The 27,139-nt window shown below is 44.7% G+C and overlaps 1 protein-coding gene and 1 long non-coding RNA gene across 13 annotated transcripts in view; one reads left to right on the top strand and one right to left on the bottom strand.

The window, feature by feature from the left end:
* Positions 1-27,139, bottom strand: part of LOC127010404 (b(0,+)-type amino acid transporter 1-like) — a 113,103-nt gene that overhangs the window by 8,255 nt on the left and 77,709 nt on the right. For 5 of the 9 annotated variants that reach the window (XR_007763161.1, XM_050884440.1, XM_050884441.1 and 2 more), the window contains 7 exons: positions 21,364-21,552; positions 20,683-20,784; positions 14,334-14,615; positions 12,851-13,076; positions 12,318-12,362; positions 7,446-7,569; positions 5,667-5,773 (listed from right to left, as the gene is read on the bottom strand). Coding sequence is in view for 8 of the 9 variants with exons in the window: in XM_050884440.1 (XP_050740397.1) it covers positions 5,667-5,773; positions 7,446-7,569; positions 12,318-12,362; positions 12,851-13,076; positions 14,334-14,615; positions 20,683-20,784; positions 21,364-21,552 (1,075 nt within the window). In the remaining variant the exon portion in view is untranslated. Of the gene's footprint in view, positions 1-3,581; positions 3,689-5,666; positions 5,774-7,445; positions 7,570-12,317; positions 12,363-12,850; positions 13,077-14,333; positions 14,616-17,309; positions 17,553-20,682; positions 20,785-21,363; positions 21,553-27,139 lie in introns of all 9 variants that reach the window. The other 4 variants (XM_050884442.1, XM_050884446.1, XM_050884443.1 and 1 more) reach the window with 4 other exon arrangements.
* LOC127010405 (uncharacterized) lies at positions 8,470-10,522 on the top strand. 4 transcript variants are annotated; one of them, XR_007763164.1, is made up of 4 exons: positions 8,470-9,579; positions 9,621-10,005; positions 10,049-10,091; positions 10,133-10,522. It is a non-coding gene; the product is annotated as an uncharacterized LOC127010405 (long non-coding RNA). The 4 variants fall into 4 exon arrangements; XR_007763163.1 differs by having other exon boundaries at positions 9,750-9,878; XR_007763165.1 differs by having other exon boundaries at positions 8,470-9,493.

Raw genomic sequence — 27,139 nt, forward strand, 5'->3', positions numbered from 1 at the left:
TATATGATCCGTTGATGTGTATTCAAAGATGACCCGTTGATGTGGCATGTTAGCAGATGACTCGTTGATGTGCGGTGATACAGAATGAGATGATGTGACGTTAATACTATGATAAGATGATGTGGCGTGTTAATATATGATCCGTTGATGTGTATTCAAAGATGACCCGTTGATGTGGCATGTTAGCAGATGACTCGTTGATGTGCGGTGATACAGAATGAGATGATGTGACGTTAATACTATGATAAGATGATGTGGCGTGTTAATATATGATCCTGTGGCTTATTCAAAGATGACCCGTTGAGATGAGTTGTTAAATATGATCCATTGATGTTAGCTGATGACTGAATGATGTGGCATGTTACATAATGACTCGTTGATGTGATGTGTTAACCGTTGATGTGGGAATGCTTGCTGGCTTGTTGATGTGGCGTGTTGCAGGATGACTCGTAGGTATGATGTGTTAAAAGATGACCCGATGATGTGGCCTGTTAATATATGATCAATTGATGTGGGTGTTAAAACCTGACCGGATGATGTGGCATGTTAAAAGGCGGGAAAATGATGTGATGTCTTGAGTTTTACATGTTATGATGTGAGAAAGTAAGGTAGGGAAGTGAAAACCATTGACAAAAAACAAAATAGGACAGACAGAAGGGTAGACATATCTTTCCTTATATGAATTGTAATAAAGTACAGTAAATCTCTTTGTTAACCCGGTAGCAGCAGCGATCATGTTTCTTAATGGTCCCTTTAAGCGAGAAAAATGAGAAAAAATCATCACTCCCACAAACCATTTCATAATATATATCAAAGCATTTGTGATCAGTTTAGGTATCATCTATTTTGGGGGGTTTATATCATGGCACAAATTTGGTCCGTCGCTGCTACACGGTAAAGCCACAAAAAGATAAAAGTATTCCACGTACGGTATTTTTGAACGTATGGTATTTCAAACGAATTAGTGTCAAAATAGTATTCCATAGATGTATAAACATAATAAGATGTATCTGTTCAGGTTAACTTGGCGAATAAGCTCCTCCCTCTCCAGCCTCCAGACACATATGGTTGGTTGACGAATAACGAAGCCCCGCCCCTTCCTCCTGTTGACTAGGGGTGACAAATTTCTACACGACTGTCGGGTAAGTGAGGAGGGAGCTTATTCATCCAATCATATGGGAGCGGCGAGTAGCGGGCTTTATTTTTGAACCCTTTTTGTTGCCCTTGACCCGTATCCTTTGATGTAAAAAAAAGAAGAAGAAGAAGAAGAAGAAGAAGAAACCTGAATGCATTGGATTTGAAAATGATAGTAATGCTAAAAAGAGATGGTAGAAAATGATAAACCCGGAAAGCATTTTGGTGAAGCGTCCCTGCCATAAAAACTGAGTAATTTAAGAAACCTGGGAAATTAGAGGAGTTTATTCATCTAAGAAACCTGAATACAGTGGAGCTGAGAACCTTGCAACACTAAAAGAGAAAGTAGGAAATGATAAACCTGGAAAGTATTTTGGTTAAGCGTCCCTTGAAAAAAGAGGCGCAATTTGAGACTAAACCAAGGAGGATAAAGCAAACCCGAAGCGGAAAAAAATACATTGGAGTTGAGAACCTCGTAACACTAAAAGAGAAAGTAGAAAATAATAAACCCTGATAGCATTTTGATGAAGCGTCCCTTGAAAAACGAGGCGCAATTTGAGAGACCAAAGTAAGGAGCATGAAGCGAACCCAAAGAGTAGAAATACATTGAAGTTATAATCTTGTAACGTTAAAAGAGGAAGTAGAAAATAACAAACCCGGATAGCATTTTGGTGAAGCTTCCACTTAAAACAGAGGCGTAATTTGAGAGACCAAAGTAAGGAGCATGAAGCGAACCCAAAGAGGAGAAATACATTGAAGTTAGAACCTTGTAACGTTAAATGAGGAAGTAGAAAAAAGATAAACTCGGAAGGCATTTTGGTAAAGCTTCCCTACCGTAAAAGAGGAGAAATTTGAGAAACGAAGCCAAGGACCATAAAATCATAAAGCAAACCCAAAGCGGAGGCAAATAATATGAAAGAGTAAAGAGAAACAAAACCAATCAAACAAACAACAAACAAAAAGAAAAGACCACCGGAAAATCATACCCAGAAGTTGTTAAATATGAATATACTTTGTTAGTCGTTCCCCGTCAGTCAAAACGTAGAGAATGTAGAGTCGTAGATAAGCTTATATGCAAGAGTTTCCCGAGGCGTTTGAGAGTCGGTGGATGATTTCCCATTTTCAGTTAGTCAAAGTCACCGCAGAGAAGAAGCAAGTTTTTTTTTTTTTTAGCTCTGCACAACACAACAGAACAAACAACACGCGTCTCTTTCATCCCTCGCCGGACAACACTCGCGTCACATAGTCAATGAAAAAGGTCGTTAATATTTTTTTTATATAATTATCGAACTGGATTTCTGTGAGGCGAGTCAGAATTATGTGGTTGAGCCTAGTGTTCGGCCTTGTTATTCCTTCCCTTGACCTAAATGTGTAGTTGGGCCTAGTGTCCCGTCTAAATCTTCCTTCCCTTGGCCTAAACATTTATCTTGGGCCCATATACTCAAAACATTTCGGGGATTACACACCCACACTCGACAAGGCTTTCATAGAGGTTGTGTTGGTATTTCCATGGGTAGTTATATGGACCCGGTGATAGTTTGACAAGGCTTCTGCATCATGAACGTGAGAAAAACACTCATGATACTTCGACTAATCTCCTTTGTGGCCTTTTGAAGTATTTGTGAGCCGAAAGCGTTTGAGATAAGGGGTCCTGCTGGTCTTGTGGTTTGTGAGTGAATGGGGAACTGAATGAATGGACGATTTGGGAAGGAGCGATGATGGTACTTGTTGTTGTTGTTGTTGTTGTTGTTCGACTATATGATACTGAAACTGACTGGCTCTCATTTCATCCCTCATTCATTGCACACACACGCACGCATAAACGAACAAACACCAGATCAAGCAGTGCAGCGCAACACAAACACATAGACACGATAAACCGTTTGATCCCTCGCCATGGTCCACACAAAAAAGCAAAATCATAATAGAAGAGATATGAGTTTTTAAGTAAGCCATTATGATTAAGTACATGATTTCTACACATTATATTTGTTCAAAGTGGCTTGATCAGTGATTAGACCCATTGATATACGGAAGATGGTTAGAGCGACACTAAAGAGATAATTGACGTGGACTAACAACATACAATTTGTGATTTGATTTGTGATTGGACCCATTAATGACATTCGAAAGATGGTTAAAGAGATGCGAAAGAGAGAATTCCCTTGACATGGGCTAACAACATACAATTTGTGGTTTGATTAGTGATTATATCGTTGTTAATATGCGGAAGATTGTTAATGCGATCCCAAAGAGAGGGCTTCGTTGACATGACCTCACAGCTTGTCCCCCAAAATCCTTCTCTCGACGTGTGGGTTAACAGCATACAACTTGGGGTTAGACCGTTGTTAATATGCGGAAGATAGTTAATGAGATTTCAAGGAGAAGATTTCGTTGACATGACCTCGCGTGAAGCTTGTCCCCAAATAGTCTTCGTTCGCACCAACCTTCCGGCAGTAAAGGAGGACCCATTGGCCGCCCCGAAGGCCGAGAAGGCAACAGCAACCACCATCGTCAGGACACCAGGGAGTCCAGCCAGTTTCTCCCCAAATAACTGAGTGCAGGAGAGAACGAGCACGGGGCCCATACATCCTCCATCCAGCTTCACGGTAGAGGGTCATACTGATGTTTGTTCCCCCTCCCCCTATGAGTGTACTTGCTGTTCTTCTTATTTGTATACTAGTTCATCTTCTCTAGTAATAATATAGTGTTGTAATCAGGCCAGGGGCAAGAGGGAACATGCAGGAGGCTCATACATTTACCTCGCTTCACCGATAGAGGGTCATACTGGTGCTTGCTTCCCCTCCCCCTATGAGTGTACTTGCTGTTCTTGTTCGCATATTAGCTCATCTTCTCTAGTGATAATATAGCGTTGTAATCAGGCGGGGGCGAGAGGGAACATGCACTGGGCTGATACATCCATCTCGCTGTACCAATAGTTATAGTGATGCCTGCTCCGCCCTAAGCGTGTTAAGTACTGTTCTTTTGGTTTGTATAATAGTTCTTCTTCTCTACTGATAATGTATTGTCATAATCAGACCCGTTTCTCTTTCTTCCATACGTGTTACTATTGCTCTTCTTGTTTGAATGATAGCTTTTCTTCTCTATAGATATAAGTACTTTTAATGCGCGTATAGTTCGAGTATATTAATTATTATTTGAGGTAGTTATAGTTAAATGGGGTCAGTAGTCATGAGGCGCAGAGTAGTGGAAGCAAAATATATCTTAGAAGTAAAATATGTCTATGAACAAAACTTCCTCGTATAATTCAAGAGCTCAATACATAACTTCATTTTTTTGACTTAATAACTCGATACCCGCCTTCTCTATTTCTTTAGCGGTATAATTTTATTCAGAAACGACAAAACGAAACATGTGCCGATTGCTTTTACGATTCCTTCACTAACAAGACAGTAAACAGCCACAAACTCGCCCACAGCCTCCATCAGTGCCTGCGCCTATACCGTTCCTTCATGGGGTCTGGCGTCATGCGGGTGTCTGTCCATGCAATCACGAAGAGTTGTAATCAAGCACTTAAATAACCCTCCACCTTGCCACCGCCAGTCCGTCAGCCGTCTCTTAAATCCTGCTTGTAACGTTCCAGCCTGGACCAACCACACTCCCTTCACCCAAGCACCGTTACCAGCCCTTCAAGAACTACTCAGATCTTCAACATGTATCCTTAATTGTATAATCACACTCTGTACTGCCTGGGGGTTGGGATGGCATGCTCCTCCCTTCTCCTTTGTTGTTTACTTGCAACAATAAACTATCAATCAATTCTTGTTCGTCCTTATTTTCCCTTTTGGGGTTGGACGGAATAACTGCTCAGATGTGCACTGCCAATCTTGTTCCAGTCTTATTTACTCTTTTTTTATGCCTTGGCGGTCTCTTGGCTGTTTCAGGGACCGTAAGCAACTCTGTATGACTCCCTTTCTCTCAGCCAACACTGAATCACCCAGAACCTTTGAATCGGAGAGTTTGCCAATTTCATCGCAGGCGCCATGTTGTTGCTAAAGAGTCGCGCGAAATTCAAATTGATGAGATCCTATAGTTTTCTTTGTGTGCTTTGGGTACTTCGAGATCTTGAGGATACCTAGAGCACACAAAAAGCACTATTCTATCAGTATCAGTTTGTAATTCGCGCGGCTCTTTCGGTAACATCTGCAACATGGCGCCTGCATGTGATCAAGGTGGCCAAATTCTTCTATTCTATGGCTCTGGAATCCACAATCCGAGTACGTACATGCAAATACATTCCTTGCAGCCACACATTCATATTCCCGTCACCTGCAGCGCCAACACTTAACCAACGACCCGAGGACATGCGGATACGTTCCCTTCAATACGTCCACCACTCATCCCTCCACCAAGACCATCTACAGCACCAGAAAGCGATCTTAAAAGTAAATCAAGGCTCCATGGGCTAACCCTCCACCAGGAATCAGAGGTAACAGCAGCGCTCAAGTGGCTGTTCAGACTCGGGGAAGCACCAAGAGGCCAACAGCAAGAAGGCAACCACTCCCACAAACCTCGCCGACGTGAAACAGGAGCCATTGGCCGCCCCGAAAGTCGACATGACAACCGCGATGATCATGACGACCTGGCCGGCATTCCCGAACAGGCGGTCCCCAAACAACTACGTGACACAGGTGGGGACACGTGTTAAGACTCAGGCCAGGTGTGTCACAGGTATAGGGTGATAAAGGACTAGTGGGACAGAACTTTTGTGAACATAAAAGCTATGAGGAATGAGTTGTTTGCTATAGGTGGTGAATGAATAGTTAAACTTATACTAAGGGACAACAGCCATTTAGGACAGTAATCATGAGACAAAATTATAACAAAACACTGACTGTACTAAAAAAAATAATATCACAAGTGGGAAGCAAAATAAAATATAAAATAATATTAACTGTAGAAAAGAGCGGTAATAAGAGGTATTAGAACACAATAAAACATTACAAACTGAACATATTCCTTTGAAGTAAGTAAGGTAAGAGAAAAAAAACAAAAAAACAAGCTCAGTCTGGAAAAAAAATACTACAGGATGCCGAGTGTTGGTAAAGGAGTTAAGTGTAAAGTAAAACACTACTGAAAACTTTAAAATTACTGCTAAACTCAACCGTGATGCTGAGAGACAAATGAATAACACACGATACTGAAGCGAAGACCAGTAGCTGAGTGTTATCTGGAGAGGAGGTGCTGGTGGTCATGATGCTGCACGCTGATTGGCTGGCTGGCTGGCTAGTCCACGCGTCTCCCCTCCCCCCTACACACACACACACACACACACACACACACACTGGAACCCGGTAGCGTAGTGGTTAACGCGATCGGCTCACAGCATAGAGGTCCCAGGTTCGATTCCCAGGCGGAGTGGAGACTCTCTTTACATCTATGCCCCTGTCCACCCAGCAGTGAATGGGCACCGGGTATCAATCGGGGTACACACACACACACACACACACATACACACACACACAGGGGGAGGGGTCACCATAACTACTAAATCTAGCCACTCTTCATCATTAATAAGAACAGTTTAGGGTTACACACCTACCGAACACGATTAATTGGTGAGACTGATGCATGAGAAACTTGAACACAAATAAGGAGGAAAGAACTTACTATGCTTGAGAGAGAGAGAGAACAAATACCAACAGTAACGGTGAAGGAATTTAATGTTGTAGTATCTAAGTTCTATTTGAAAGATTAGTATAACACGAAGCTGGGCAGGTTTTTTTTTTTTTTTTTTTTTTAGTCGACTTATAGATTCTGCAACGTATAGCCAGTGCCGACAATAACGGTGACTGAAACAAAATGAATCCAACACTAATTTTCACGTTGCTTTTGGGCACAAACTGAGAGGGTGACGTTGCAAATTAATGAAACAAGTCCAAATGAAGAAGCAAATCCACAATAACTGAAACAAACCGAATTCAACACTAATTTTCACGTTGCTTTTGGGCACAAACTGAGAGGGTGACGCTGCCAATGAATGAAACAACTCCGAATGAAGAAGCAAATCCACAATAACAGAAACAAACCGAATTTAACACTAATTTTCACGTTGCTTCAGGGCACAAACTGAGAGGGTGACGCTGCCAATGAATGAAACAACTCCGAATGATGAAACAAATCCACAATAACTGAAATAAGCCAAACAACACTAATTCCACGTTACACTATGGCACAACTCACATGGCGACGTTGCAATTGAACACTAATAAAAAAAAGAAAAACCTCCAGCTTCGAATATAGTAACTTTATGACCGTCCTCCGCCCGCCGTCACCGCCCCAACACTCACCACGGCGACGGTCTCCGAGGCAAGCAGCTCATCGGTACTCATGACGGCCAGGTAGGACACGTTCACCAGCAGGTAGCAAACGGTGACCAGCGGCAGACCAATGATGATGGCGCGGGGCAGGTTACTGGAAAACGCGGACACGAGGGAACATTAGGAGAGTGATAAATAGGTAAAAAGATGTAGATTGATAGAGAGATATAGATAGATAGATAATTAGATGGATATACAGGATGTAGATTGATAGATACATAAAGATAGATAGATAATTAGATGGATAGACAGGCTGATTGATAAATAGATAGATGTATGGATAGATGGAGATAAATAGATAGATAATTAAATGGAAAAACAGGCTGATTGATAGATAGAAATGGATGGATGGATGGAGGGAGATAGATAGATAATTAGATGGATAACAGGCTGATTGATAAATGGATAGATGGATGGATAGGTGAAGGGAGATAGATAGATAATTAAATGGATATAAAGGTTGATTGATAGATAGAAAGATGGATGGATGGAGGGAGGGATAGATAGATAGATAGATAGATAGTTTGAAGAGAAAATAAAAGTGAAAACAACGAGAGAAAGAGAAAGATGACATTATAATATAGAAGATTACTGAAGGGGAGAGACAGCGGGGTAGGTAATTAAAATGTTTATCGCAGCATCCATTAAAAAAGGCAAGTAAAACAAAATGAGTTCGTATCTCCTCTTCACCCTTAAAACATATTGGTGAAGGCAGTCTTTGTTTTATTTCGTGTAAGACTAGCAATGAACTAAAAATTAAAAAGTTAGTACCACTCTTCATCCTTAAATATTGGTCAAAGTCTTTTTTTTATATAAGATTAGTAATGGTTGAAAAAAAGGGTTAAGTTCGTATCCCTTTTCACCCTTAAAAACATATTGGTGAGAGTAAAGTTTTTTTTTTCGTATTCAACAATATTGGTGAAGGAAAGATTAGTAATGGTCGAAAAAAGGGTTTTCTTACTTTTCATCCTTAAAATGGTCGAAAAACAAGGATTAAGTTCGTATCCCTTTCCACCCTTAAAAACATATTAGTGAGTAAGTTTTTTTTTCCGGATGCAACAAGGCTAGTATGGCTCCGGTTCTGGCTGCCCCTAATGCTCCAATCTGCGGGAACGGTCCAATCCGATCCGATGGTGAGGATTAGCCTTTGCAACGACCCCCACACTGATTTATTCCCCTTTCCTTTTTATTGCTGGTCTCCTTTTCATTTTCATTTCCATTATTTTCTAGTCTATCTTTCCACCTTCACCTTCTTCTTTGATGCATTTGCACTCACATTTGGAGGTTATTTTTATTTATTATTGGTGATTATGAACATAGTTTGAATATAATGCTCTATGGTAACGTCACTTTGTATTAGGATTATCTGTACACAACGAGAGCCCTTTACTGTTTTTTTATATCAATTCTTGTTTAACTTTCCCTTCTCTTCCCTTCCCGTCCACTCGCATCGCATCGGTTACTCATCCCGGCAGTCGAGGGGGCATGACGTGAAGTGAGTAAGGGAAGGAGAAGAATGAGGAAGAACAAGTATGGAGCGAAAAAGAATGATGAGTAAGTAAGGGGAAGGTGAGTAGTGAGGGGGGACGGTGGTGGAGTGAAGGGGGAAAGAGGTGGAATGTAGAGGAGGGAAAGAAGTAGAGTTGGAAGGATATGGACGAGGGACGGGGAACGGGGGGCAGAGGACTGGGGGTGGGTACAGGAGCGATGACGGGAGGCTTATTATTGAAGGCCCTCGGGAGGCGGTGGTGCGTTTGACAGGACTAAAGAGGGACAGCGGGTGGTGGTGGATGTCCCGTTTACGTTAGCCACGGGAGGGGATGGCAGAGACGTAGTGGGCAGAAAAGTATATACGTAATTAAATAGAGAATGCGTGTTAGGGGAGTAGAGAATGTAAGTGGGTGAAGAGGTAAGTACTGAAGTGACTTGAGACTGTATGTATGTAAGTATAGAATGCGTATAAGTGAGTAGAGAGGTAAATGAAATGAGTTAGTGGTAGAAGATTAGTGAGTAGAGAGGTTAATGGATAGAGTAAGTGGTAGAAGATTAGTGAGTAGAGAAGTAAATGAATAGAGTTAGTGGTAGAAGATTAGTGAGTAGAGAAGTAAATGAATAGTTAGTGGTAGAAGATTAGTGAGTAGAGAGGTAAATGGATAGAGTAAGTGGTAGAAGATTAGTGAGTAGAGAGGTAAATGAAATGAGTTAGTGGTAGAAGATTAGTGAGTAGGGAAGTAAATGAATAGAGTTAGTGGTAGAAGATTAGTGAGTAGAGAGGTAAATGGATAGAGTAAGTGGTAGAAGATTAGTGAGTAGAGAAGTAAATGAATAGAGTTAGTGGTAGAAGATTAGTGAGTAGAGAAGTAAATGAATAGAGTTAGTGGTAGAAGATTAGTGAGTAGAGAAGTAAATGAATAGTTAGTGGTAGAAGATTAGTGAGTAGAGAAGTAAATGAATAGAGTAAGTGGTAGAAGATTAGTGAGAAGAGAAGTAAATGAATAGAGTTAGTGGTAGAAGATTAGTGAGTAGAGAAGTAAATGAAATGAGTTAGTGGTAGAAGATTAGTGAGTAGAGAGGTAAATGAATAGAGTTAGTGGTAGAAGATTAGTGAGTAGAGAAGTAAATGAATAGTTAGTGGTAGAAGATTAGTGAGTAGAGAGGTAAATGGATAGAGTTAGTGGTAGAAGATTAGTGAGTAGAGAAGTAAATGAATAGAGTTAGTGGTAAAAGATTAGTGAGTAGAGAAGTAAATGAATGAGTTAGTGGTAGAAGATTAGTGAGAAGAGAAGTAAATGAATGAGTTAGTGGTAGAAGATTAGTGAGAAGAGAAGTAAATGAATAGAGTTAGTGGTAGAAGATTAGTGAGTAGAGAAGTAAATGAATAGAGTTAGTGGTAAAAGATTAGTGAGTAGAGAAGCAAATGAATGAGTTAGTGGTAGAAGATTAGTGAGTAGAGAAGTAAGTATGTGGATAGAGAACTGAGTAGAGAAATGAGTAGAGATTTAGGTGGGTATTATAAGATACTACTATAGCTTCTCACACCAGCTATTTCCAAATCAGATAGACAGATAGATAGACAGATAGATAGATAGATACATAGAAAAAGAAAGTGAATGCGGACGAGATTAAAATGACACTAGCAATCACTACCACAAACAACCCCCACCACCTCCACCTCTACCACCTATCCATATCCACCTCCCCTTTCCCCTTCCCTCTACCGTCTCGCTCCCACCCTTACTCCACCAGGTAACGTGAAGCTTATGACCCATCTTTCCCTACAAGCCGACCCTCTCCGCCGCGCCAAGCAGAGTAATAATAGCCATCCTTCACCTATCATCGCCTACCATTAACTGCCCCGCCCCCCTCCAGCATGTCGCAAGCCGGACCGAACTGGTAAGCACGGAAGGATACCACTAACAATATACCTCGTCTTTTCACTTACGTATAACCCTTTTTATTTTACGTTCGGCTTATGGTGGCGGTAGGCTTTCTTGATGGGGCCTGTTCGTCGGCTTCAGCCCATAATGACGCAGGCAAGTGTTTTTAAGAGCGTCGCGTGATCAAAAGTGCTGCATATCTTTCTATCGTATGCTATTAGTGTCCACTCTTCAGTCTTTTCATGCAGGGTTCCGACACACTGTCACTCCACACTGGCACACTGGGCGCCAGTGTGCCACTAGCCTTCAGCCATGCACTCGAGGGTCACCGGGAGCCTGAAGGGACCCGGGGTGGCGAGGGGCTGCGGCATCAGGCCCGATCGAGCTATCACGCCGCCATCATGTGAACGTTTGAGGTGCTCCCGCCCGCTGCTGACCGCGGAGCCTTGAAGCTATTTTTGGAAACGAATCCCGGCCGCCAGCATTCGACCTCCCTGTTGCTCTTGCTGCTGCTGCGGCTCGTATTACTTTCATAACGTCGAGGTTGGTTGTGCTGGTGGTGATGGTCTGTATGCACCACATTTTCAGTTGTTTTTGCGTCCCATTCAGTCTGTTCACTCTCAGGCTGCCAACTGGTGGCCTTGCTATCTCACGGAATGTAGAAACGAAATTAACATTTGTATAACTTCTGCTCAGAGGATATTAAGTAAAAAAGGCATTTTGTGAATCACTGAATCACGGGAAGCATGGGACAACCGAAGCAATACTATTCCTTTGGTCCAGCATTTTCCTTTACCGAAAACTAAACCTCGTCATTGCGTCATCGTCATAGATGCATTGCCAACGTGGCTGTCATCACGTGAAACCTTCAACAGTGTACCTGTTGTGTAATGGTGACAGCCTTGGTGACGCACAAATTGGTGGCCGCTCCATCTTGCCAAGTTGGCGATGCAGTTCAAATATCCCGCCTGTACGGGGGAGACTCGAGCCAACGACCCTGTATATCCACAAGAGTACGTTCGCGTCCCGCTCCCAAAGGCTGAACCACGTGCTAACATAAACCTTCGAGTATTTCACAATGGGTCCCTCGAGATGCCCGGAATATACTGTAAACATGAAACTACATGCGTTGCTATCGGTCCAGCGTCCCGGTGTGGGTTCTGACTCTCACAGGCTGCTCTACCGGGACATACTGCACCTTGCCCTCTGTATACCCAAGAAGTGTTAATATACTGTTGATAAACTATACTGTAAGGACTAGTTTAACAAATCGTCGAAAGAGAGCAGGGCGTAAGGGAGCACACAAAACTGTATAAACTATTGAAGGGGAGAAAGAGAGTCAGTAATCAACAGGTAAGGCAAGAGAGAGAGGCGGGAGTAAGGGGTTACACCAAAATGTACGAACAGGAGGAAGAGAGTCAGGCACGCGGGAAAGTAATCAACAGGCAAGGCAAGGCAGACTCACGTGTAGGGCTTCTTCAGCTCCTCCGTCACGTAGTTGAGGTTGTTCCTGCGGGAGGAGAGTGACGAGGGTGAGGGAGAGGAAGTGGCAGAGTCTTGGGATGAAGAAGTTGATTATATTTTTTGCCAGGGGAAAAATCACTCATATGCTAATAATGGAAGATGACAAACATGAAAGCTAACCTAAGAAAACATTGATTTTTTATTCTATTCATGGACATGTTGCTCATGTTACTTCTGAACCAAGGTATTTCATGAAACTGAATATCACAGGAAAGCATAATTAATTGGGCGTTCACTGCTTATTAACAAACTTTCCCCATCAATTTCTGACTAACTGAGAGAAACGAGAAAACTTTGGGCGCACTAACACTTCCTCACGTCAAAACAATTAAAAGAACCCGCTTGACGAACCCTACCCCGCCCCGCCCCGCCGCATCCCACCCCACCTTGTCCCGCCCCGCCGCATCCAACCCCACCTCATTGCATCCCACCCCACCTTGTCCCGCCCCGCCCCGCCCAGCCCCGCACACCCACCAGCCATCGTAGGCCCAGAGTCCGCTGTAGAAGGCGGTGGCAATGTCCCCGAAGCTGGAGGTGGATCCCTCGAAGCCCTTGGCGAGGTGGGTGGTGTTGCCCTGAGCCAGCTTGACCACGCCCCCCACCACGATGATGAGGATCGCCAGCAACTTGGCCGCCGTGAAGATGTTCTGGACACGCGTCGCCAAGTTCACCGAATACGAGTTGATGAACGTGATGAGGACTGAGGGAGAGGGAGGGGGAGAGGGAGAGGAGGGAAAGGAAAGGTGTTAGTTCGGTGTAATGGAGTTGGTATAGGCGTTGAGAAGCACAGTAAAGCGAGGGTTTTAAACTGTTTTGTATATAATATGAGGGCGAGTAAGGATACTTTACGTAGTTATTTTTGTTTTTAATGTTTTGGTGTTCATTTTCAAAGTGATTAGAGCAGAGGTTTTACTTTTTGGTGTGCTTCTCTTTGCGTGTCATATTCTTACATGCGTACATACATACATACATACATACATTCATACACACATACATACATACATACATTCATACACACATACATACATACATGCATTCATACACACATACATACATACATACATTCATACACACATACATACATACAGTTAGACAGACATGGACAGACAGACAGACACACACACACACACACACACACACACACACACACACACACACACACACACACACACACACACACACAAATAAATTCATGGACAAACACAGTTGCCAAAACAAACATCAAAATATATTTCTCTTGACACGCTTTCTGACACACACACACACACACACACACACACACACACACACACACACACACACACACACGCTCCCCACCCTCCCCCCTCCACACGCTTCTTTCACACGCTCACCCAAACAAGTTACAGAGCAGTCAGGTCTAACGTAAATGTTGATGAAGAACAGAAACTCTCGGCTGGATGGTGTGTTTACTTTCCCGTGCCAATGACTGTTTTAGCCGGTGCTTGACAACACTCCACACTGATGCTGAGGTGGATGTTTATCAAGACGTGAAACTGAAACTATTTGGCCAGAACTTCCTTTCTATAAGAGACTCCTAGGCACCTGTTACATCACAACTGACATGAGGTGCAAAACTCTTGACTTTCTTTCCGTCCCTCTCTCTTTCCTTCTCCTTGTGCCGTCACGCATTCCTCAACGCTATGAGCCAAACGGACCCAGAGTGAGGTATAAGGAGGGAGGAAGGAGGGACGGAGGGAGAGATTAAACATGAATGGGACATCAAGCCGAGAGGAGAGAGCGTAGACAATGCTTATGAATGAGCGAAAGAATGTGACGCAAGGAGACGAGGTAACTGTGGATGAATCAAGAGGAAAATGAGGCAATAGTAAAAAAACAAAAGCAAATCAGTGTTAATGAGCCATACTGTAGAGCACCCCGGTAAACAGAGAGTGAGGAAGAGGAAGTGACAGAGTGAGACAGAGTGAGGAGACCGTACTTATGATGGTTGCGGCGAAGAGCTTCACGGAGAGCTCTGGCGGGAGGCAGCCGTTGGACCCCACGCTGAATATTCTCATGAAGTACTCGGCGCAGGTGAGGCAGATGATGGCGAGGGAGGACGGCTTCAGTAGGAACACGGACACCCACGCGAAAAGGAACGCAGGGATCGGCGCCCACCACGTGTGTCGCACCTTCTTCGGGCTGAACCCTTGCAGATAATAGGCATACTCGCCCCCGGACTCACTGACCAGCGTGCCCAGCTCCGCGTAGGCGAGTGCTCCTGTGTGGCGAAGGGCACCGTGCGCGTCAGGACTCAGGCTCAGCAAGGTACAGACATAACTACAGCATTTCAGGCGCGGATCAAGAGGGTGCCTGAGGGTGGCGGTACGTACATGTCCCGGGATGTCCCCTTTATTCACTATGAGTATTGTGTGGCTATAATGCTCTGTGGTAGTGACCCTCTGTAATAGGATTATCTCCAGGCAATGTGAGCCCCTGAAGCGCCCACCCTGCCTGCCGCCCTTGATCCGGCCCTGAAGACGCTGGTCGGCGGCTGCAGCCACTCAGACTTGGCATGCAGTGGCCGCTGAGGCTCGTCACACACACACAGGAATAACACAGGTAAAGGTTGAGCATAAAAGTGAGCAAAACAGGACTAACATAATAAAAGAAATGCAGCATGCGGGTTGTCAGTACTGGAAAACAACAATATGCTGCAGAGAATTATCATGCTAACACAAAATATAAAACTTGCATGTACACACAAACAAAAATGCGGAAAATATACACAAAATAACATTCCTGCAAGAAGTAAAAACATAAAAAGGGACCAAAAAATGCAAGTTCAGCGGTATTCAGGGATCCGCTGGACACATCTGCCAGAAAACACAAACAAAAGAAATGCACACAAACAAGCGGTTAGTGGAGAGGTTACAGGAAAACAAAACAAAATATAAACAGATTAATGAGAGGGGGAAGCATCGCTGTACATATAAAACTTTAAAAAAACAAAAAAAAAACATGCATCAAGCAACTTTTAGATAGACAAAGCGGCTTCTAAAAAAATAATAGGTCAGTCACAAGCATTAAAACACAAAAAAAGAAAGGCAAAGGAGTCGAGCGGCGTCCACACAGGAGGCGAGACGAAAGGAAAACCGGTGAACCTTCCCTCGTACCTCTCTTCGCCGCGTGGCCTCAAATATGTAAAAGTCCACACAGCCTCCATTTTTTCCTCTCCGTCCAGCGCTGCAATTCAATCTCTTCACCGGGGTGCTTCAAATACGCAAAAATCCACATATTCTCCATTTTTCTCGTCACTGTATTTCAATGTTCGCTCGGTCGCCTCAAATATGTAAAAATCCACACAGCCTCAATTTTTCCCATCCTCTCGGCGCTGCAGTTCAATCTATTCGCTGCGTGGCCTCAAATATTAAAGAATCCATACATCCTCCAGTTCTCCCATCCATCCAACTCTGCAGTCCTTCGAATCCCGTGCGTTATCCTCGTTAAAACATTTCCCATCCTCTCGTCTTCCTTGAGTAGCCACAACAACGCCTTCCCAGTGAGCGATGTTTCCTTGCTGCGGACGTAAATACAGGGACGCAGGTGTGTGTTTGCTGGTCCCGTGGTATCGAGGTTAAGAATAGGTCCTACCCAGCGCGTGTCGGCAGCCAGATGGGGCGAACGTGAGTAGGGAGTATTGGCCAACACCTCCCCCAGTCCCTCCACCCAGACAGCCCAGCCCGGCCAACAGTACAGGGGACGAGCGTGACTGGCGGTGAGGAGGCGTGACGGGCAGTAGTTTGAGGGACGTGCGTGTGTGTGTTGAGGTAATGGGGGAGCGTATGCGTAACTGGAAGAGAGGAGGTGTGATTCGCAGTGGTTTGAGGGACGTGCGTGTGTATTGAGGTAATGGGGGGAATATGCGTAACTGGTAGAGAGGAGGTGTGATTCGCAGTGGTTTGAGGGACGTGCGTGTGTATTGAGGTGATGGTGGCGTGTATGCGTGACTCCGGTGATATGGAAGGGTAATTGGAGGTGTTTTGTGTTGTATTGTTTAGGTCATGGTCATATGGAAGTGGGTCTCGTGTCTGAATGGCTGTGAGGGCGTTGGAAGCGTGACTCTGGCGGGATGGAGGATTGATTGGTGGTAATTGGCGGTGCTTTGTGGTGTGTTTAGATCATGGAGGTGGTTCTCGCGGCAAGGGTGAGTGGGTATAGAAGTAGCAGTTGGGGCGTTGAAGGTGACTGGTGTTTTGTGGTTGCGTAGGGTGTGTGGTGTGTTGAGGAAATGTTGGTATGGGATTTGTAAGTATGAACAGGGTGGTCCTAGGCGTTCAGAAGTGGAGTGGGGGTGGCGTGTGAAAGTGATATTTGTGTGTGATATATGGGAGTGAGTTCGACGGACTTATGAGCTTTTTTTTTTTTTTTACGGCAGAGGAGACAGTGCAAGGGCGTAAAAAAAAGAAAACTATGAAAAAAAAACCCGCTACTTAATACTCCTGCTCCTTGTAATGTGTAAAGGGAGTGGCACGTTATGTTATCGGTACGGGTTTGCATAGTGAGACCGATTATGACGGAGTAGTATCGATTTTCACAGTAAAGATAAAAATTAACGTTGATAACTTTTATAACAATCTGAAGTAGCCACTCCACAACGGAAATTAACAAAGGGAGCAATGGGGGACGCTACCGGTATTATGGATGAATGATAATGTATGGGGGCGGATAGGGAGACAAATATAAACAAAATAGGAAAGAAAAAGAAGGTACTGCGTGGGTGCCTTTGTGGGGGAAGGCTAAGGGGTGAAGGGTATAAGTACTCTAGGTGATCAGATGAGGCTGAAAACAGTTATTCTCTCCTCTTCCATCAACCACTTCCTCGATCATGCCTAATGTATCCTCTGCAATCACACTTCTCGGTCACCCCCGCCTCTCAGCTCTCTCACGGGCACGCTCCAGCACCAGTAGTTACCGATGGTCAGGGCGCCAAGGAGCTGGATGGCCATTAGTGGAGGCTCACACTGCGACGCGAAGGCCTCCACCAGGTATTTGGAGAAGGAGAGACAAATGATGGCTAGCATGGCGGGTTTGAGGATGATGATGGACACCCAGGCGAAGAGGAAGGCTGGCAGATGTCCAAATGCCGTCAGGAAGTAGGTGTGCTCCGCCCCCGAAGAGGGAATCATGCAGCCCAACTCCACGTAACACAGTGCCCCTGCGACGGCGTGGGTCAGGCAGCGGAGAGGAGGGGAGGGAGGCGGCGAAGTCAGAGGGAAGGGGAGTAAAAGGATTGTAGTGAAGGCGGCAAAATCAGAGGAACGTGGAGGAACGGAGCGGGATGGAGGTGGCGAATTCAAAGGAAAGGGGAGGAAAGAAGTGGAATAAAGGTGGCGAATTCAAGGGAAACGAGAGTAAAAGAAGAGGGTGGAAGGGGCGAAGGCAAGAGGAAAGAGGAGGAAAGAGGAGTGAAGAAATGAGGGTAAAAGGAAAGCAGGGGAAAGGGAGACAGGAATGGGATGGAGGGAAGATCAGAGAGAAGAGGAAGCGTAAAAGCGAAAGAGATAAAGGAAAGTAAAGTAAAGAGAAGCAGAAGAGGAGATTAGAGGAGATAAAAGGAAACAGAAGATAGCAGAATAGATAAGAGAAGTGAGAGGATTAAGATAAAACGAATAAAAAGGTCACGGTTTTCGATTTGGTCAAGAAAAAAAAATAGCCGAACAGTTAAATTAAAAAAAAAACGTTTGACAAAAAACAAGAAAAGCAAATCGAGCAGGGAAGAAAAACAATGTAACAAACCCAAAATTTCATCACACCGAGAAGCAGATAGGGAGGAAAAGAAGAGGGAGGCAGAAGGAAAGGAGGAGAAAGGGTAGGTAGGATAAGCAGGGAGGAAGGGAAGGAAGAGGAAAGAGGTAAAGGAACGACCCGTCAAGAAGAATCATTTTTGTTGTCGTTGCCATCACCATCATTATTGTTGTTGTTGTTGTTGTAGTATTTGTTGAGCCGATGATGACGATGACGATGGTGGTGGTGGTGGTGGCGGTCCAGAAGTAGGCAGGGAATAAGGAGAGGAAGGAACACGTTATAGACAGAAAACAACAACATAATACAGCTGTACAATATAGGCTTCATAATATACGTCCCGGCCACACCTGCATACACACCTGGAAAAAATAGATGAAGGTGTTGATATAAGATAAAGTGTGTGATTATTAGCCTTGAGAGAGAGAGAGAGAGAGAGAGAGAGAGAGAGAGAGAGAGAGAGAGAGAGAGAGAGAGAGAGAGAGAGAGAGAGAGAGAGAGAGAGAGAGAGAGAGAGAGAGAGAGAGAGAGAGAGAGAGAGAGAGAGAGAGAGAGAGAGAGAGAGAGAGAGAGAGAGAGAGAGAGAGAGAGAGAGAGAGAGAGAGAGAGAGAGAGAGAGAGAGAGAGAGAGAGAAACAAATAGAATGCGATTTAAAAGTCTACGGTAATTAGAACCAGCATTTCACTATACCAGGTAACATTTTTTCGTCAATCCCGCAATTATTTTTACCTTCGATGGTGCTTATGCTGAACAAAACCTCGCATGTCAAACTCCAATCGTTAAAGCTCTTCTATAATATTCAGGCTTTAGAGACGAGCGCTGTGAGACTACGGCTGACCAACGATCCTCTTTTTTTCCCTTCATCTCAACACGTAAGATCGAAAGACAAAGTATAGATTAACTGAGACGCACAAAATACACACACGTAACTAGAGAGCGCGTGGCAAGGGTTCCTCCTCTGAATGTCCGGCGTTAATGTGCGGTATCAAAGGTCCTTTTCGTCGCCTTGTTAGCAGCGCGCGGCGTCCCGAGAGGCGATCAAGCGGCGACGCGGCATCTTAACAAGGGCCGGCGTGTGGTTTACGCCCCTTCGAGCTGCACTCTATCATAAGTGACGTCAGCAAATACTTACATGACAGTTATAAAGTAAAAAGAAAAAAAACATTGACAAGAGTACGTGCCCTGGCGACCGGCCCGTGCCCATCCATGCCCCCACTCTTATCCCCCGCTCCTCCCCCCGTTCCTACCCCTGTCCCTACCCCAGCCCCTGTCCCCGTTTTGCCCGTGTCCCTGCTCTGTGTTATGAAGGGACTGGCGGTCATGTGATCTTCGAAGCATCTGACCACCGACCTTGTTACCGCGTGGCCCTTCGAATGACCACTGGCGGGGCTGAAGCCAAGGAGGTTACGAGTGCCTTGGGTTCGAAATTACCTCAATACGTCCCGGGAAATGAAGAATTGGAGGAGACACTGTTCTCGGCCGTCAACCAACGTTACCAGATTATCCTTCACTGTATTGTATTTTCCGGTTTCTGACGTTTAACTATTGCGTAAAAACACAGATAACTAACGGTTTTAACAATGGCCCTGATTGAATATCGTTACTTGGATGACGTGAGAAGCTTCGGCGGAGACCCAACACAACACAACGGTACCCCGACCCCATGGCCTGACGGATCTTGTGTTGGCAGGCGTGTTGAGTTTGTAATAGCGTGAAGCAACTCATAATTTACTGCGTCTGAGTGTTCTAGTAAAGCGCGACAGATTGAGGAGGTACCAAAATGTAGTAGCCTGAGAATAGAAGATTTATGGGGGAGTTTTTTTCAGTGACGTGCCTTACTTAACAAGCCCTTCACTAGGCACCCATCCGCTGGTCAGTATACATACGACAGTCTCCGTTTAGCAACTAGTAAAAGATTAATGTGTTATTTTTTTATGTCATCATTCAGTATCTGTCCACGTGGCGCTGGTGGTCTTCCGCCCGTCCGCCAGGGTCACTTAGGGCCGCTTTCACAATCACTTTGTTTGTTTTGATCGTTACCAATGGCGGCGATCGCGCTATAGTATTTTCTTGTAAAACTGGCCAATGGGGTAGTGGCGGCTGCGGGGTTAGCCTAGCCCAGCACCTTGCCATACACTCTCAACATCTCTCGCTTCCTCTGCAGCCGCCACTACCCCATAGGCCAGTTTCACGTGGAAAACTATAGCGTCGATCTCCGCCATTGGTAACGATCAAAACAAACGTAGTGACTGTGAAAGCGGCCCTAAAACCAAGCCTCTAGAAAACAATCCCTTATTAGATGAAGCACACTTTCCTTACACATATAAATTAGCATATTCCTTAGCATACGCGAAGATAAAGTGCATGTTTAATAAGGCCACGCACCAAAATAAGACTAATAATTTTAATCCACCAGCACCTGCGCCAGCCAAGCCTCCCAGCACATGAGATACATATGCTGGGTGCTTGCTGGCGGGTGCTGGTAGTGGGGGAGGGGAGAGGGTATGGTGATGGTGGTGGTGGTGGCGGCGTTAGTACTCACCCAGTAGCGAGAGGATGCCGCAGGCCGCCCACACGATGAGGCTGAGCGCCACGCTGCCAGTGCGTTCCAGCAAACCCTTGGGACTCACGAAGATTCCTGAACCTGCGGACATACGGACACGGGACTCAGCGCTCGCCCGATGCTCCCCTACATTTACCTTACACTCGCCTCACCCTATCCCTACACTCACCCTACACTCACCTCACCCTATCCCTACACTCTCCCTACACTCAGAGGGACATAACGACACACTAAATATCTGCCTTTACTCAATACGCCCTACGCTCTACTCAATACGCCCTCTACTCAATACGCACTACGCTCCCCTACTCAATACGCCCTCTACTCAATACGCCCCTACTCAATACGCCCTTACTCAATACGCCCTACGCTCCCCTACACTCATCCTATACTCAGAGGGACATAACGACACATTAAATAAGACTCTACTCAATATTATGCCCGGAAAGACATTCACCCAAAAGCATATAGACAAATTTAAAAGGCAGTCTAGTGCTCACAATTCAACAAATAACAAATATAACCAAACAATTATGTGTGGTTACGGTTCAAACAAACACACAGCTGCATTAACTGGCATTGAAAACCTTTTATAATCAGTAATAGGAGACAACCATATGCTCACTCTTCAGAGACAAGAAGCAAAGAATCTCTACTCACCAATCATGGTCCCGACGATCAGAGCAACCCCACTGAGGAGTCCCACCCGCCTCTCGAGGTTAATAGCGTCATTCGGAGCTGGTTTGCCCCCCTCCAAACCTGGTGGCTTGCCTTCAGCTTGGCCCTCTGCCCCCTGGAGGCCCGGCCCGCGCCCCCGCACGCCCGTACTGCCGCCGACGCCCTCATGTCCTGCGGGAGAGAGATAAGAAAGGATGTGAGTGAGGCGTGGGAGGAGAAACAGACGAGAATAAAAAAAAAACGTAAATGACGAGGATGCTGTTGGGAAAGTATATAAATAGCTCTAGAGACTTACAAATAAACACACATACAAACACACATACACAAAGCCGAGTTCGAGGCTGCGGAACACCTTACAAGAATAATACCTATAATGATGCTGACGTCACGGGCGCTGCCATTTCCTAGCAGTCACGTGGAAGGGTCTGAGGCGGACTAAAAATAGGTTCGAGGCTCGCTGCAAAAAACACCAAAATGGATAAGTTACGTGTCCCCAATTTGCTTTAAACGCTGAGCCGACTGTGGAAAGGTTAAGCCTGTTATATGCCGGTTTAAGAGAGAGAGAGAGCGAGAGAGAGAGAGAGAGAGAGAGAGAGAGAGAGAGAGAGAGAGAGAGAGAGAGAGAGAGAGAGAGAGAGTACTTTAAAGCCAGACCGATCCATCCCGCCAAACTATCGTACAAATCCACGCTGAGTTCGATGACGTCAGCAAAGTCTGTGTGCTGACGTGCCGCCGTGCAGCCTCGCGTCCGTCTGACCTCGTTCTCTCTCTCTCTCTCCAGCCCCCAAGAGAGGCCCTCCGCTAGGCTCCTCCTCCACGCCCTTCACAAGGTCACTCTGCCCTCTCTCTCTCTCTCTCTCTCTCTCTCTCTCTCTCTCTCTCTCTCCATTTTCTTCATTCACTCCTCCATCCTCGTATATTCTCCTCTTCCTTCCTCTCCTCCATTCTTCCTTTCCCTTCTTCTTCTCTTCCTTTTCCTCGCCTTTGTTCGGTTTCTTAGAACTTCTCCTCATTCACTATATTTCCATTTCCTACGATTTACTATTTTTTTCTCTTTTTTATGGTTTTCCCTCAGATTACTGCTTTCAGATTTGGACGCACACACACACACACACACACACACACACACACACACACACACACACACGTCACATCATTACCACCAAACACTAATAAGTAAAAAAATAAAAAAAAATAATAATATCGATAACGCCAACAAATGATTCCACACTCCAGACCAAAAAGTTATAATGAGAATCACCTAAAAAAAAAGCGGAAAAAAATGAAGGATGATGAAGAGGAGGAGGAGGAGGAGGAGGAGGGCTAGGGGGGAGGTGTCAGTGGGATATTATGCGACGCTCCTATTGGTGGATTCAGCCGACCAGGAGCCAATAGGAGAAGAGAGAGCCAGGAAGGAGGCGGCGGAGGCGAGGTCGCGAGCGCGGGGCAAATAGAGAGAGAGGAGGAGCCGGATAAATTCAGTTCCTCAGATGTTTATTTCGGGTTTCGGCGAAGAGAGAGAGAGAGAGAGAGAGAGAGAGAGAGAGAGAGAGAGAGAGAGAGAGAGAGAGAGAGAGAGAGAGAGAGAGAGAGAGAGAGAGAGAGAGAGAGAGAGAGAGAGAGAGAAAGAGAAGAAAGAAACCGAAGAGAGAGAGAGAAAGAAAAAAAAAGAAGGAAAAGGAGGGAGAGAAAATAAATAAAAGAAGGAAAGAAAGAAAGGAGGGAAGGAAGAAAAAAATAAAGAAAAAAATATACGAAAAAAAGGAAGAGAAAAAATTTAATAAAGAAAATAAGAAAGACAGAAAAAAACAAAGATGACTGAAATACCTTTAATAATGAAGAAGAAGAAAAAAGGAGTCCAGAACAAAAATAGAAGTGAAGGAAGGTCAGAAGGGTAAAGAAATAAAGAGAGAACGCGGAAGTTATTCAAAAGAGACGCGAACTAATCATATATGCTAACGAAGCCAAATGGAACAGCGGGTTGAGGAAGAAGGAAGCAACAGACTCCGTAATAAGCCTTTCCATCAGTGTTCCGCCGCGCAAAGAGCAAGAGATTATAAGCGAGAGGTGGGATAAGAAGGACAAATATGTGTGTTGAGGAAGGAAGATTAAAGAGCAAGGATTAAAGAGGGGTAGTGGATTAGTTGAAGCGTGATGAAAATGTAACAGGAGTTGAAAATTAGTAGAAAAATGGAGAGGATAAGTTTTAAAATGAAAAAAAGATAAGGAAAGTGAGAAGGACGAGGAAATAATGCGATAGAAGAATGATTACAAAGAAGAAGTGAACAATTAGCAAGTCGAAGGAAAGAAGGAAAGGGAGAAGGAAAGAAAGAATAAGTCCTAAAAAGCAAAAAGAAGGTAAGGAAAGTGAGAAGGAGGAGGAAATAATGCGATAGAAGAATGATTAGAAAGAAGAACAAAGTGAAAAATAAGTTAGCAAGTCGAGGAATAGAAGGAAAATGAGAAGGAAAGAGAGAATAAGTCCTAAAAAGCAAGAAGGTAAGGAAAGTGAGAAGGAGGAGGAAATAACGCGATAGAAGAATGATTAGAAAGAAGAGGAAAGTGAAAAATAAGTTAGCAAGTCGAAGAAATTAAGGAAAGTGATGACAGGAATATAATACGATAGAAGAATTATTACAAAGAAGAAAGTGAAAAATAAGTTAGTAAGTCGAAGGAAAAAGGGAAAGTGAGAAGGACAGGAAAATTACACGATAGAAGAATGATTATGAAGAAAAGAAGAGCACAGAAGTTATTAAGTAGAAGAAATTGGGAAGTAAAGCAAAAGAGTGGGAAATCAAATAAGAAAAACATAAGTATAAAGTAAAAGAAACTAAGAAAGCCACAAAAATTATTAAAAAGAAAAGGAAAGAGTAAGAAAAGAGTAAATAGAAAACAAATAGGAAGCAAAATTAATTCTACGAAGCAAAGGAAGTAAAAGAAAGTAAAAAAAGAAAAGCAACAAAAATTAATACTAAGAAGAAAAAAGAAAAAAAAGTTAATAAGCAGGAAATCTGATAGAAAACACGCACGCAAGCAGCTCTATCCCACAACGCGTATTGGTCAGGGAAGGTCAAGGGTCACACATCGACCTTGCCCGCGAGCTAAGGTCACCCCAAGGCCGCTGGTAAATACTCCGAGTGGTGGCTCCTCACGTGTCCTACCGAGCTGTGACGTCAGAGGAAGGGGAGCCGAGGGGGGCGGAAGGGGTCGGGGAGGGATGAGATGGAGGTGGAGTAGGAGCTGAGGGGTGGGGAGGAGGGGGGCGCGGCGAGGGAATGAGATGGAGATGGAGAGCTCATAGGGGGGGGGAGGGGGCAAGGGATGGGAGGGTGACGAAATGGAGAAGAAGGAACAGCGAAGAGGGGATCACGGAGCTGGGAGTGGGAGGGAGGAGCAGGAATGGGGGGGGAGAGGGAAAGGGGAGGGTGGGGATGGGTTAGGGAAGGGGTGGGACGAACTAGGAGGAGATCGGGTGAGGAAGGGGATGGGGGAAGGGTCGTGGAGTGGGTGTGGTGTGTAGGAACTGGAGAACTGAGAGGGGGAGATAAGGGAACTGAACTGAAAACGGAGAAGCGAGTTGGAAGAGGAGTGGGGGGAAGGGGAGGGGACTGGATCGGGGGGGAGTTGAGTAGGAATTGGAGGAGTAGGAGGGGACGGCCAGGGAGGACACGTGACTGAGTAGGAACGGGAAGATAGGAAGAAAAGGAGAGGGGACTTAGCCTGGAAGGAGACACAGCGAGTAGGAATGGGAGGAGAAGAGGAGGGATAATGGCTAGGGAGAGAGGACGAGACAAACAGGAATGGGGGTAATGGGAGGGGAAGGGAAGGGTTAACAGCCAGGAAGTGTGCGGGACGAACTGGAATAGGAGGAATGAAAAAGAAAGGGGAGGGTGACAGGGGAGGAGGAAGAAGGATAGAACCGAGCGGAGGAGAACAAGCGACGAGTAATGAGCAGGGGTAGAGAAAGGGAGGAGGGGATGGGTGGAAGAGGGTGGAAGATATGAGAGAGGTGGAACTGGATGGAGGAAGGTGAAGGAAGGTGAAGAACAAGGCTGATGATGATGATGGTGAGAGAATGGAAAACAGGATACAGAAAAAAGAGAAAAGTGTGCCCGATAAACTGTTCCTACATCACACAATAATCAACAAACCCAACCATACAACCATACAACTCTTACTCTCCTTCCTCTTCCCATACTCTACCTCCTCCAATAATCCCCTTCTTCCAGCTAAACCCAAAATAAAAAAAAGTGAAAAAAAGGTGGAAGCGGCTTATGAGGGTTTTCCGGGAAGGGTGGAATAGACGGAAGGCGTTTGGGGTGGAGTGTGAATGGAGTGGTAAAGATTAGGTGGAGGGGAGAACACAGGCCAGTCAGCAAGCGTGAGAATTTTAAGAGGGTTGAGGAGGAAGGGCAGAGGCGAAATGAATGTGTAGAGGGAAGTATTTTTAGGATTAAGATATGAGCCAGAGAGGAAGGAAAAAGGGAAGGAAGGATGAAGGAGGTGGTAGGTAGGTAGGAAGGAAGGAGCGAAAGGGGGTAGGAAGGATAGAAGGAAGAAAGGAGGGGATGGTAGATAGGTAGGAAGGAAGGAGCGAAAGGAGGAAGGAAGGAAAGAGGGAAGGAAGGAAGGAGGGGATGGTAGGTAGGTAGGAAGGAAGGAGCGAAAGGAGGAAGGAAGGAAAGAGGGAAGGAAGGAAGGAGGGGATGGTAGGTAGGTAGGAAGGAAGGAAAGGGGGTAGGAAGAAACGAGGGAAGGAAGGTAGGAAGGAAGGAAGGAAGGAAGGAAGGAAGGTAGGAAGGAAGGAAGGAAGGAAGGAAGGAAGGAAGGAAGGAAGGAGAGAAGGTAGGAAAGGAAAGAAGGAAGAAAAGAGGGGATGGTAGGTAGGTAGGAAGGAAGGAGAGAAGATAGGAATGAAAGAAGGATGGAAAAATAGAAAGAAAAATTGAGGGATGGGTAGAAAAATAGACTGAAGATAGGAAGCAAGGAAGGAAAGACAAAAAAAAAAAAGAAAAATGGGGGAAAGAAAGGAAGAAAGGAAAGAAAAAAGACATTGAAGAAATAAATAAAAAGCAAGTAAGATAGATGAAAGGAAAGGATAAAGTGATAGAAGAAAGGAAGGAAAGAAACACAAAAGGCAGGTGGGAGAGGCAGATGACAAAAAGTTGGGAGGAAACAAAGAAGAAAAAAAAATAAAGAATAAGAGTAAGCGTTAACAAACAAAAATGACAAGACAGGAATGTAGGAAGAAGGAAAAGAATAAAAAAAATAAAAGAATAAACAATGAAAGAAAAAAAGGTACAAGAGGAGAGCGTAATACAGACCCAAGTGTTGTTTGGTATCCCTGGTGGACGATTGACGTCAGTAAGTTATAACATTTTCTTCAGTCCCCCCAAAAAAGTAAGTAAATATTCATGAACTGCGGGACTTTTCTGGGACAAACATGTTTTAGGTATGCATGTTATATACGTCTGTGTGTGTGTGTGTGTGTGTGTGTGTGTGTGTGTGTGTGAAGAGAAAGACATTCCATTATATATCAAAGCAGCATTACACTTCCATTTTTTATTCCTCCTTCTTCAAGTCCCACTCATAGAAAACTTTCCGCCAACATTCTTTAAGGGTGACTAATATAACATACATAGAAGTCTTGTGGCGACGTGGCTGCACATACTAACGCTAATGGTCGTGTTGGAGACGGTGGTAGGAAGAGTGATGATGGGATGGTAGTGAGGAGGTGAAGTGGAGGAGATAAGTGAAA

Source organism: Eriocheir sinensis, chromosome 43 (genome assembly GCF_024679095.1).
Source record: "Eriocheir sinensis breed Jianghai 21 chromosome 43, ASM2467909v1, whole genome shotgun sequence".
NCBI classification, from domain to species: Eukaryota; Metazoa; Arthropoda; class Malacostraca; order Decapoda; family Varunidae; genus Eriocheir; species Eriocheir sinensis.